Raw genomic sequence first — 11,792 nt, 5'->3', positions numbered from 1 at the left:
AGGTAGGAGCTGGGAAGAGAGGGAGCGCCAAGAAGGCCAGATTACGGAAACGGAAGAGTGATAGGGGAGAGCTTCTGCTGCCTGGCAATCAATCCGTGTGGTGGAACGGAATACAGGGCGAGGATGGAACCAGAACGGCGGATGAGGAAGCCGGCATACCAATGGATCGGGCGAGGCAGCGGGAGCGGTAAGGGGGTGGTGAGCGGGTGTGTGTATGCGGGGCAGACAGGCAGAGGCGAGGCGAGGCGAGGCAGTGGCAGCCAGACGTCAGGACCGACGTCGGGACGCGGACGCGTTGCGCCACTCGACAGGACTGCGTCCCAAGTCTAAGCTCAGCGCATCCCACACCAAGCCACGGGACATTCTCCTCCGCTCTCTCCTCTCGCCCTTGCAGCCAACCAGGCCGAGGTTCGCCTTCACACTGGCACGGACTCTCGACGACGCTTCAGAGTGGGTGGGGAAAAGAGTGGGGGAGAGAGAATGACAATTCAAGGGAAGAAAAATGCAGCGTACCAGACGCCAATGTTACACTCTGCTGCTAGTATGACAGGAAAAGACGGGGCGGGGACATCGAGTGTAGTCGTATTTGAGATACAAGGGTGGAGACGCAATGCAATTACGAATTCTGCTATTCTTGAGAGCCCTGTCACAGCAGTTGTGCTCCTTCGTGACAGTCAGCTGCTTTGGGTGTACTGGCCAGGAGGCTGTCTGCAGCTCTCCTGACGCTTGTCATCAACAATTGAGAGTAAAGCGAGCCGATGCCGACTGAGAGGGTGGAGGCAAGCATAAGTACCTCACATCGCTAATAAGCTTCCTGCTCATCTCACCACTCACGGTACGATTGAAGATGGAATTTGGACCAGGGTAGAGAAAGATGTCCACGATGCCTCCACCGACCAAAGCGCCAAGGATGTCGGCGGCCCAGATGGAGTGGAACCTGATTACAAGCAGAGACGGGAAATAGAAGGGCCTCAATGATGACACTCACTCACGCTGCTAGACTCGCTCGACACTCACCAATAGCCTTTGTTGTGCTGTCATATGACAAGATTTGTCAGCGTCCCGATTTTCCTGGTGACAGTACACGGTACTACTCACGCTCCAAAGTGTCTGTGCAGGGTAGCCAATGACGGTGAGAGCAAGTCTGGGTCCAAAGTCCCTTGCAGGATTGATGGCAAATCCAGTTTGGGCTCCTACCGCTACGGCAATGCCAAGAAGCGTGAACAGGACGGCCAAGGGCAGAGCAGGACTGGGGAGGCCGGGGTGAGTAAAGGCAAAGATGCATCCAACCAAGAGGGCGGTGCCCAAGAATTCGTCGAAGAAGGCCGTAGCTGCTGAAAGGCCGTCCTTGGGTACCGACACAAAGTTGCCGGCCGTGGCGGTGTCTCCATAGACTGTGTGGCCGGTGCCTCGCTGGAAGTCGGCAATGGCTTCTGCATAGTTGCTCTGCAAGGGATCAAGGGTGGCAGTGTGAAGGTCGAGCGATCGCCAGTCAGCTGAGGGCGCGATCGGGCTGTCACTTCAGTGAGTGCTCACATAAATGATAAGTGTCGCAAAGAAGCAACCAAGGATCTGCGAGAGGATATAGCCCGGCACCTTGCTCAGTGGGAATCGTCGGAAAACTGCTTGGGCCTGAAACAGGGAGAGGGAAGGGCAACAGGAAGGACGTTGATGGCACCATCAGGATAGATGCTGCTCATTCTGTTGCTTCTTGCTACTTACGATAGTGACGGCAGGATTGATGTGGCCTCCACTAATGGGGCTGCTGATGTATGCTCCCAGAGCTACGCCGATGGCCCAGCCTGTTGATCAGGATGGTAAAGTAATGGTAGTATTGAGCTTACTGTTCGCTTGCAAAGCGGCAGCCAGGGCATTTGATGCTTTTTTGGTACTCACCAAAAGCACAGGTGAGTACATCACCTGCACCCCAAAGCTGAGTCTGCAGCTGAGCGCCAGCACCAAAGATGATGATGGTGCCAGCTCCGAACATCTCAGCAAAGTACTCGCCATAGGCGTTCCTGAACCTCTGGACGACGTTGGGAGGAGGTGGTACGTAGACGCTCGAGCGCTGCTGTCCCTCTGCATCGGAGGTTCGCTCAGAAGAAGACATGTTTGGGTGCTTTGCGATGGGCAGTGACCGGATGAGACGATTGAGCTGAAGGCTCTGCAGGGAAAGCGGAGAGTGCTGATGGGAGGGTGAGTTGAAAAGACTGCTGTTTGACTTAGTGCTACTTGTAGCGATGGTGATGAGCTGATGAGGGGGGGATGGAACGAGGCTGGAGAGTAGGGAGGAGGAGAAGAGAGGGGCGAAGAATGGATGACAGACAAGAGGACTGTGGATGGCTCTCTGTGGACCTCTGCGGTGAGGGTGGTGTGAGCTGCAAGTAGCAATTCGCCGGCAGAAGCGACGCACTCCACCCATTCTTCCAACGCCGTCCCTCCGAAGCTGCTAGGCTCCAACAGCAGCGGCTCCACCGCTGGCCCGATGTCTGCTCTCTCCCACGCCAGGACGGGCGGCGGCTCCGATTGTCCTCCGCAGTGCCTTTGCTCTTTGCTTCCTCCTCCCTCTGCCGCACCGTTTCGGCGTCCATACTTCGGCGTCAGCCTGAGAGCCACTGCTACGCCTGGAGTGTACCTCTTGGGAGGCACAATCGGGAGCTCCCACCGGCAGAGGGGTAAGAGCAGACGCCCTTGGTTCATCGCACGTCTTTGCCATACAGACAGCACCATTGTTTCGAAGGTGTGCCTCCTAGCGGAGTACGCCTCACCGTGCTGCTACATCACCTCCATGTGACCACCAGAGTAAAGTCGCCGGCAGTAGATGAAGTGGCATCCGTTGCAAGCGCCCATGATCTGCGCTTTTGCGAAGGGGAGCACAAGACAGGGCTCGGTAGTGGAAGTAGCTCAAGAATGACTGTAAGCCACTCGCGTGACGTTCTTGTCGCTGCAGGAGTGTTGCTTCAGAGTGATCCGCGACGTCAAGGTCTGAAAGGGTAGTACATAAGAGCTGTGCCGTCTTAAAGCCCCGTCTGGTATCCTTGTCCATGTCCTAGACGATGAGTACAAGTAGGAAGCTACATGCAAGAGCCAAAGTACGCCTCTACGCGCTCCAACGCGTCTGGCGAAAGTGGAGAGCGGAGCCAGGCCGGTGCTCCTCTCCTTCCGAGACGTCCTTCTCCAACACCATCCTTCCCTCCACCGCTACTGTTCTCTTTCTCACTGGTGGCCCAACATAAGCCCGTAGCGCAGCACAATCATGGCTGAGAGTGACAAGTGGGCTGCCAATGCCAACGAAGCCCTGTCCCTACAGCTGGTAGGCGCCCCAAGCCCCGCGGACAAGCTCTTCGGACCAGAATTCACATACCAGGTGAGCAAAGGGATATATGCCTTCTCCTTCGCCTTCGCCCACATGCTGACTCTTCTGCGCCTACCACCTCTACTGTTGCTCCTCACAGGTCGGCTTCGGTCAGGAAGAGACCATCTTTGGCTACACGCGCCTCGATATTCGCCTCTCCTTCACCCCTTCCAACCTGCATACCCTTCTCAGCGTAACATTCTCAGCAGTCAACGAGTCCACTACAGCCAAGATTGACGACATACCCTCCATACTAGAAGAATATCTACCCGAAGACTATACGACCGATGCTGAGGTGTTCGGCAAGAGGCTAGAGGAAGAAGAGAAATCGGACTTCACGCCTTTTGGCGAGAAGGTGGGAGAGTATGATGTACCAGCAGCGGCAAGAAAAGGCAAAGGGAAAGGTCAAGGGAAAAGGTCCGCCCCTGGCGCAAGCTCGAGCAAAGGGACAGCTTCTGGCTCAGCCGCCTCGAATGCAGACTCGGATCATTTCGAGGTGTACCGTACGACTTGGGCTACGCCAGGCTGGAGGGAGTTCCATCGGAGGATGCAGCTGTTTGCCCTGCTCTACATCGAAGGCGCAAGCTACATACACGAGGACGAAGAGAATTGGCAATGGTTGACGACATGGCACAAGTCTGTGGATGCGGAAGGTAGGATCAAATACGTCTTCGTAGGCTATACCAGGTGAGTATTGGCTGCAAAGTGTACCGATACTTCTTGAAAGCGTTCTCACGCCACGGTCTCCCTTGTTCGTCTTGCCTTTCAGTCTCTACCGCTTCTGGCACTATCCCTCTTCATCGCGACTCCGTCTCTCGCAGTTCCTCATCCTCCCTCCATATCACAAGCAGTCTCACGGGACCCATCTCTACCAGATCGCCTACTCTTCGACACTAGAGTCCGATTCAATCACCGAGCTCACCGTCGAGGACCCCAACGAGGCCTTTGATCGCCTCAGGGATACCGCTGATCTCAAGCGGCTACTGGCTCCAGGAGCAATCATTGAACAAATGAAGGAGGAAGAAGGAGGCTTACGCTCCCCACTGGATAGAGTCAGGAGTGAGAGATGGAGATTGAAGGCAAAGATTGCCAAGAGGCAGTGGAGCCGTTTGATCGAGGTGAGTCTCCGAGTCTCTGCTGCAGACACTCCGCGGAAGGGGCGGCACTAACGTGACTACCCTTCTCGCTTGCAGATGATCCAACTCATGGAGTTGGACCCTTCGGACCCTGTGGCTATCAAGGCATATCGACTGCAAGTGAAAGCCAGACTGTACCGTTTCAACAAGGTGAGTGCGCATACTGCTGCTGCTACGTCCCTCTCCAAGTATTGACATTGAAGAGTCTCACCCTATTCGTCTCCTCGTAGGACATACTGACCCAGTTGACACTGCAAGAGCGCCACTTGAAGCTACAGGAAACGTACGAATCGCTCCTGGAAGGAGAGTACGGCGACCTCGTGGGAGTGGACGTCGAGCCATTCCTGGATGGCCCTGGTGGAGAGGATGACGATGACGAAGAAGATGACGGTGGTTTGGCGCAAGGCAACGGCTGGCTGGGCATGTTTGGCGGCGGTGGTGCAGCTGGCGGTGGAGGCAAAAGAAGGAAAGTCTGAGCTGACAGTCGTTGCAAGACACAGAGTAGCTTCGTACCACTGTCGAGCTCTGCACATATCAACACATTGCAAGTCAGGCCGCGTCGCTTGGTGCAGTCGTAGATGCAAGTCTGTATGGAATATCTCAATTCTTTGGGCTAGACCCCAAAACATACCGAAGCCTACACGAAGCATTGTGTGTTATGAAAGAGAGTGAAGAAGCCACGACACGAATCTGACTGGGGAAGTCTATACTGCTGGCTGCTCTACGAAAGGAGAGCCATGCCACCTCAGAGAGGTAGTGTAGGTCACTTCTGACCATGAGGTCCTCCACCACCAGGAGGGCAGCCGGTAGGACTGTGGTTGCATCCACCCTTTGCCTTTCCTCGAGCAGACAGCGCAGCAGTCTCGGTAGAAGCCTCTGGAATACCGCGTTTGTGCTTCTCGCCGATGTGAGGTGCGCCATTGATTGGTGCCATGCAACCCGTTGGGCTAAGCCCACATCCACCCCTGGACCTACTTCGCGCAGCAAGCTTGGAAGCCAGAGATTGAGCGATGACAATGTCGCGCTTACCGTGGCCGGGGTTGGGTCCTCCATTGCCGGGAGGAGGAGGTGGTCGAGGACAGCCAGTAGGACTGTGTCCGCAAGACCTGCCAGATTTGCCTCGAGTAGGCGTGGCAACGAGCGTGGTAAGGAGCTCTTCGCCTTGCTTGATGAAGTCTCGTTTCTCGTCCGCGGGATGACCTGGCTGTGGAATATGACCGCCACCTCCGCCAGGAGGTCCACAGCCAGTGGGACTGTGGGCGCAGCCTCCTTTTCCTTTTCCTCGAGGAGCCAAAGTCGCATCGAGATTCGCAGCACGCTGCTCCACTTGGTAGTCATTGACTTTGGGGTGGATAGGATGGTTACCGCCACCACCTGGAGGACAGCCAGTCGGGCTGTGGGCGCAGCCACCTTTTCCTTTACCTCGAGCAGCAAATTCCATTCCGGTAGCGCCCACTTCACGCTTCGTCTCTTGATCCTCGTCGATTACAGTCGTCTGTTCCTCGCCTTGCGCAGGGTGAGGGGGATGATTGCCGCCGCCACCGGGAGGGCCGCATCCTGTGGGGCTATGAGCACAACCTCCTTTTCCTTTACCTCGAGTAGCCAAAGCGCGCTCCTGTACCTGGTCCTCATCGATGACATTCGTCTGTACCTTGCCTTGAGATGGGGGAGGGATATGGCCACCACTACCTGGAGCACAACCAGTAGGGCTATGAGCGCAGCCACCTCTTCCTTTGCCTCGAGCAAGTAGGGTAGCTTCGGTAGCAGCGAGAGCACGCTGCTGTACCTCTTCCTCTTCGACGGTGTTGGTCTCTTCCTTGCCTTGCACTGGATGAGGAGGATGGTTGCCACCACCACCTGGTGCGCAGCCAGTAGGGCTATGCGCACAGCCGCCTTTTCCTTTGCCTCGAGCAGCGAGTACAGGAGCCTCGTCTTGAGCCTGGGTGACATCTCGCTTCTTGCCGTGTGTGCCTCCGCCAGTACCAACATCAGGGTCGGTTGGGAGCGCAACTGAGCAGCCAGTAGGACTATGAGAGCATCCCCCGCCCAAGAAGGGCATGCCCTCACCAGTCTCGGCCCTAGTGTGGTGGGTAGGAGCAGGTGGATCACCCTTGCTGTTGCAGCCAGTAGGACTCTGGCCACAGTCTTCGATGGGTGGGTGACGAGCAGGAGCGGTGATGCCGGCCCTCTTGGTGGCGGCAGTGTCGAGAGGTCGAGGCGGGTTGGAGCCTGGCTTAGAGCCGCTTGCACAGCCGGTAGGGCCGTGGGCGCATCCATGGCCGTTGTTGAGCATGGCAGAGCGGACCCATCCAGTGTAGGAGAAGCCTGGAGGGAGCAGCTGGGTCGGCAGGCCCCTGGCTACATGAGGAGTGTCTGCAGCATGGAAGTGGAAGTGGAAGTGAGTGGATGGAAAAAGGGTTGAGCATGAAGGCAATGTCGATAGGATCTGCCTGCTCTGATACACTCACACTTTGAGACTTCGCTGAAGCGAAAGCTGGGCAAGGGGGCAGCATCAGACCGAGCAGTGAGCAAGGTCAGAGTGACTGCAGCCATCACGGCTTGGAGGGCCACTTTCATGTTGAAGGTGCTTCGCTGCAGAGTTTGCAGGAAAGGGACTTGAGATGATGTGGGGATTTGTCTAGGGAGGGATGCTCGCTCTTACTGGGACTGAGCGGATATTTGTATCTCTCAGCCCCAACTCTTTGAGGCAGAGACGGAGAATTTTCAGGACGGTGTGCCTAGGCTGTTGCTCCACCGATGGTTTGCTCGTGCCTAGCGCGGCGGCGCCGAGCGTGGGTACGGCCCTGATCACATCCTTGCTGCATCGGGAGGACACCGAGCCCCTGGGTCGGGCGAAAGCAGTCTCCGGCTCCCACACCCTTCTATCCCTTGCCTTTGTCACACGATGTCAATGTGATCATGGGAAAGCAGACGAGGGATGAAGATGTTGTGCTGAGTGGTTCCCAAGGATAGCCCCGCGGACATTTCCGGAGCGACATTACCTGGGGCACCGATGGCTGGAGGGGGGGCCGGAGTGCAGCCCGTCGCTCCGGATCTTTAGGCAAGGAGCTCTTATCTCGATTGCATCCTGGTCAGCATTCCTCTTCTGAGGTCCGAGAGATTACCACTGAGCTGGGCAGGGCCCTGGCGTCGGTGATTCTTCACATACCCACGCGTGATCAGGCACACATTGGCCACCTCGTATCTTTCGGACCGACGGTGCCTGACAGCAGGATCCGGGTGAGCCCAGGGGTAATTGGAGGGTCCAGGCAAAGCGGGGAAAAGGGTGCACTTCCTTGCCGCTCATACAGAAAACGAGGGGCTCCAGAGGCTTCGAGGAACGTCGGGCTCGACTTCCTCCGGTGCCCGAGCTCTTGACCCTCAAGGTACTCTCACGCCTGTCGTTGCACTAGTGCGATCTGTGAGCGTTCTCTGGCTCGCCTCGCATTACAGAATTGGTAGAGATTGTCTATTCAGAATTCAAAGAGGGCACAATTTTGGGTGAGACTATGATACAAGTACAGACATGGAGCAGCAAAAGAAACGACAGATTGGATGGATGGATGCAGGGTGTACGACAAGAGGGGGAATCGAGCAGTGAGTGGATGAGTGCAGAGATGTTGACAGTGAAGGAATACTTCTGGAAGCAGCTAGTCGTTGGGCTCAGAGCACAGCCAGAAATCGCCAGGCCTCCTAAAGATCACATCTGCTTCGTCTGAATCGCTTTCATATTCACCGAATGTCAGTCTGCGGCAGGCTTTGCATTCGCACATCTCCTCCTCGACTTGAATTTCGTCTTCATCAGACTCGTACGTGTAGAGGGGCCACTCGGTCACCTCAGAGTCAAAGTGCACGATCTTGACGTCTGGGATCACGACGGTGTCCAGCTCGAAGCGCACTTTCTTGACAACTTCGGGGATGACGTCCAGGACGAAGGTAGTGTCGAGTCGAAGCTTCTTGATTGGCTGCTGCTTGCCAGGGAAGACCTCGTTGAAATTGTGCTTGCGAATCCTGAACTCCGAGGACCTCTGAGCTACAAGAGGAGTGGCGAAGTCCTCTACGGTCCACCAGGCTTCCTCGGGCGAGGCAGAGGGCGGGGAATCTCGCTTGCGAAAGGCTCGTCGGGTGGGGGCGTTTCGCCAGTGGTTCCCAGCGTGAGCATGGTATTCTGAGTCATGGGAGTTTCGCTTGAATTTGTAGTGTTCGTCGTAGGACTCTTCCTCATCCTCTAGGATGGGTACGAGGCGACTGTCAGGGCTTGCTTGGACCCGTCGGTGCGAACAAGGGCAAGGCGCGACGCTTCGAGCAGAGGTGCTGGGGCGCTCGTGAGAGATGTGCTCTTCTGTCTCGAAGCGGGCCTCGGTTTCGTGCTCAGGGCTCCGTCGTCCGGGGGCTGGCTGAAGAAGATCAGCAGCCCATGCCGCTTCGTCGGCTGCTCGAAGCACCTCGGTGCGGAGGTCGAACCTGCCCATGGTGGGAACGTACGCGAGGGCTGCGTCGAGCGGGAAGAACCTTTCGGCGCCTCGCTGCCCGTCCAAGTTGGCTGCTTCACCAGCCTCAGCTTGATGGCCGGCTCGGTTGTTGAGCAGATGAGTGGAGAAGAACTTGCTAATGCAGTGCATCTTGAAGAAGAAGGGTGTTGATAGGTATGGCAGAGTGTAGATTGACAGCTGGCACACTATCAGGCGCGGGAGCAAGGCTGGCAAGGTCGGTATACCGCGAGCATACGACCGCGGCCTCCGAACGCGCTGTACTCACCTAGTCGATTGCACAAAGGAGCGGATGCAAATATATGAGCACAAAGGGTGGGTCAAAAGGTGGGTAGGACGTAGAGTGAAGAGTCGAAGGGAAAGATGTTGCCAAGGGGAGGCATCCATCTTAAGCCTCCATCTCGCGGAAGCATTTCCTGAGGTCTCAGTGTACGGCATCAAGACGCGTCTCTGGCGGGAGGAATGCCTCCGAGTGAAACCTCGAGCAGCGCGACGCGATGAGACATTGCGTTGATGACCTGTGCAGATAAGCGCTTGTTCACTCTTCTTCGGCTAAGGCAAAGGGAGTGTTCCAGTAACACGCTTCAACAGCTGTGGATGCCGTCACGCAGCTGTGGTACCGCAAGGGAGCCTCGCGCAGAGTGCCTCTTACATCCCAGCGCAGGACCATTGGCCGATGTGATTATCCCTAAACCCACCCAAGTCGAGTCATTCGCTAGCCTGACGCGTAATGGCTAGCGTCTGATCCCGTCAGGGATCGGTGACGAGAGACCCTCAGCAGAGAAGGGAGCACCACTGCACCAGCTTCGATACCGACAACCACTTCGTTCGGACCGCTTGGACCGAGAGTACAGCCATCACGCTCAGGCAGTGGCATGATGTGTATTGCTATTGTCATTGTGAAATGTGTGCATGGCGCTGAATGCTGCTGTGTGATCGTGTTGTACATTGCCCTTGTCCCACTGCTCCCTTCACTTCCGGCCGCTAGGAGCAGGCTTGCCAACGCTGGATGCTTTCCAGTCAGCGATGGATCCCGTCCCTGGCTGAAACTTGGGCTTAGGAAGATGGCCGTTAGCTGATGGCGAAGCAGTGGCGGGTGTTGGGCTTCCTTGCTGATCCGTTGAGAAGCCGCTACTGACTTTGCGGGTCAGAGAAGGCGAGAAGAAGCCAGTGCTGCCGGTGCTGGGTCTACTAGCCGCCGTAGCTGCTCCCCTTGCGGCCTGTTCGGGTGCCCCTCGGAGTGAAGATGCATTGTTACTGGCGGAGAGAGCGGCCGAAGCTGCTTGAAGAACGCTATTGGCGCTTGGTCTGGGTGTTGAGGTCTTGGATGTCATAGGCGAACCGCCCCTGGAGTCATCCGCATCGTGACCCGACCGCCCCTTCGCATAGTCTGATGCTGCCTGAGCTCTCGCAGCTTCTTCCCTCTCCCTATCAGAGATGGGATCGAAGGACTCATTCTTGCCTCCCCACCAAGTCTTGACATTGACGACTCTACCCCCAAGGTTGACGAGCTGACGCTCTTCGTAATACCATCGCCGCGGCTTTTGATTCGGATCTGAAATGAGACCTTCCACACCAGCGGTAGTCGCATTCGATGTAGTTCCCGCTGTGTTGATAAGCCTCGGTGGCTGCTTGACCGGTGGTCCGAAACCCAATGCAGCAGCTACGGCCTGGGAGGGTCGGCCAGGGATCGCCTGTTGCCTTTGCATAAGTGCTTGGCCAGAAGGAGCTGCGACAGGAGCTGTGGCTGCAGTCGAGGTACTACCGATCTTTGTGACCTTGCTACCTGATGCTGATGGCGCGATGACCGCTGAGGTCGACCGCATTGGAGAGGGGGATAAAGCGGACGCTGGGGAGGATCGGTGGAAGTCGGAAGCTAAGGTAGCGGGTGTGCCTGGACAATGTGTGGAAGTAGGCAAGAAATGAAGCACGTGAGGGGGATGGTGAGCGAACCGTAGCAAGATGAGTAAAACATCGAGCCAGGGACCTTGGGAAAGTACTGACCTTCTGCTATCGGTGTGGTGTCCGGCAACGCATATATCGGCTTCTGGCCCATCTTGAGACCTTTCCTCCATCCCCTTCCCGGGCCAGGCGCTCCTCTCGCCTTTGCTCCCTTCCTCCTCTTTGCCGGTGGCAGAGCGTCAAGCTCTTCTGCTGTCATGTGTCCCACCTCGTCTCTGATGGTGGGCTTGCGCTTGCCCTTGACTGGAGCCACGAGTGATGGTGAAGCGATCCTAGAAGATGAGCTGCCGAGGCTGCGCTGTAGATGCTGTCCTGCTATGCCGTCGGCTGCTGACGAAGATGGTGCATTGGAGCCTGTATCATCTTCATCCTCGGAGGCCAGCTCGTCTTCCGAATCTGCTGCATCTGTGAGGGGGAAGTGAGGTACGTGAATGTGAGGAGCGTCAGAAGGCTTGCAATCTGTATGCTGTTCGTAGCAACATGGTACTGACTGGATGTTGCCATGCTGACGTCTGCCCCGCCCGCGTCCGACGTTGCCTCCCCAGTTTCGTCGGCTGCGTGGGGTTGGGTTGCTTGTGAGGTGGAAGCAGCAGACAGTGGTGGGTTGTTGCCGGCTTCCTCGGAAGGGTGTAGCTTGAGTTTGATCCTGAACTTGCTCATGGAAGGTGCCGCAACGAGGAGGTGGGGGAGCGGGAGGAGATACGGGTGAGAGACGAAGCAAGGACGATGTCTGGGAGCACAGGTGCGCTGGCGGGCAGGCGGTAGAGGAGTGGGGCGGGGTGATAGGTAGCGCCGAGGTGTCAGTCAGTGTCTGCCTTTGCCTTGGGCGTAGCCGCACCTCGCCGCCTC

At 56.8% G+C, this 11,792-nt stretch overlaps 5 protein-coding genes across 5 annotated transcripts; 1 reads left to right on the top strand and 4 right to left on the bottom strand.

Annotated features, from left to right (window-relative positions):
- Positions 1-466: 466 nt before the first annotated feature.
- Positions 467-2,265, bottom strand: BCV69DRAFT_280139 (aquaporin). The gene is made up of 7 exons (XM_025491502.1): positions 1,897-2,265; positions 1,723-1,802; positions 1,537-1,632; positions 1,099-1,446; positions 1,018-1,034; positions 835-937; positions 467-765 (listed from the first exon to the last, which is right to left on the bottom strand). Exons 1-7 carry the CDS (start codon positions 2,108-2,110, stop codon positions 733-735), a joined length of 891 nt encoding a protein of 296 aa, XP_025351407.1. The 5' UTR covers positions 2,111-2,265; the 3' UTR covers positions 467-732.
- Positions 2,266-3,256: 991 nt separating this feature from the next.
- On the top strand, positions 3,257-5,111 carry BCV69DRAFT_302948 (acyl-CoA N-acyltransferase; the record flags this gene model as incomplete). Its single annotated transcript, XM_025494641.1, has 5 exons — positions 3,257-3,367; positions 3,456-4,042; positions 4,125-4,473; positions 4,549-4,641; positions 4,722-5,111. 5 exons carry the CDS (start codon positions 3,257-3,259, stop codon positions 4,965-4,967), a joined length of 1,386 nt encoding a protein of 461 aa, XP_025351406.1. The 3' UTR covers positions 4,968-5,111.
- Positions 5,112-5,462: 351 nt separating this feature from the next.
- On the bottom strand, positions 5,463-7,415 carry BCV69DRAFT_292072 (hypothetical protein; the record flags this gene model as incomplete). Its single annotated transcript, XM_025493779.1, has 6 exons — positions 6,960-7,415; positions 6,217-6,864; positions 6,085-6,180; positions 5,914-6,048; positions 5,521-5,865; positions 5,463-5,479 (listed from the first exon to the last, which is right to left on the bottom strand). The coding sequence occupies exons 1-6, from the start codon at positions 7,066-7,068 to the stop codon at positions 5,463-5,465; spliced, it is 1,350 nt and encodes a 449-aa protein (XP_025351405.1). The 5' UTR covers positions 7,069-7,415.
- A 257-nt stretch (positions 7,416-7,672) lies between these two features.
- BCV69DRAFT_24146 (hypothetical protein) lies at positions 7,673-9,343 on the bottom strand. The gene is made up of 2 exons (XM_025490014.1): positions 9,250-9,343; positions 7,673-9,169 (listed from the first exon to the last, which is right to left on the bottom strand). Exon 2 carries the CDS (start codon positions 9,111-9,113, stop codon positions 8,142-8,144), a length of 972 nt encoding a protein of 323 aa, XP_025351404.1. The 5' UTR covers positions 9,114-9,169; positions 9,250-9,343; the 3' UTR covers positions 7,673-8,141.
- A 609-nt stretch (positions 9,344-9,952) lies between these two features.
- BCV69DRAFT_296528 (hypothetical protein) lies at positions 9,953-11,603 on the bottom strand (the record flags this gene model as incomplete). The annotated part of the gene is made up of 3 exons (XM_025494015.1): positions 9,953-10,875; positions 10,986-11,348; positions 11,435-11,603. The coding sequence occupies 3 exons, from the start codon at positions 11,601-11,603 to the stop codon at positions 9,953-9,955; spliced, it is 1,455 nt and encodes a 484-aa protein (XP_025351403.1).
- Positions 11,604-11,792: the final 189 nt, after the last annotated feature.

This window comes from Pseudomicrostroma glucosiphilum (assembly GCF_003144135.1).
Source record: "Pseudomicrostroma glucosiphilum strain MCA 4718 unplaced genomic scaffold BCV69scaffold_1, whole genome shotgun sequence".
Classification (NCBI taxonomy): Eukaryota; Fungi; Basidiomycota; class Exobasidiomycetes; order Microstromatales; family Microstromataceae; genus Microstroma; species Microstroma glucosiphilum.
The sequence above is the reverse complement of the archived record's forward strand: the minus strand, read 5'-3'. Positions and strand labels throughout refer to the sequence as shown.

Bases quoted from the DNA above. Each gene is read 5' to 3' on its own strand.
- BCV69DRAFT_280139 (XM_025491502.1), bottom strand. From the start codon at position 2,110: ATGTCTTCTTCTGAGCGAACCTCCGATGCAGAGGGACAGCAGCGCTCG. The intron at 1,803-1,896 runs GTGAGTACCAAA...CCTGATCAACAG, and splicing joins TGTACTCACCTGTGCTTTTG to GCTGGGCCATCGGCGTAGCT. The intron at 1,633-1,722 runs GTAAGTAGCAAG...TCCCTGTTTCAG, and splicing joins TCAATCCTGCCGTCACTATC to GCCCAAGCAGTTTTCCGACG.
- BCV69DRAFT_24146 (XM_025490014.1), bottom strand. From the start codon at position 9,113: ATGCACTGCATTAGCAAGTTCTTCTCCACTCATCTGCTCAACAACCGA.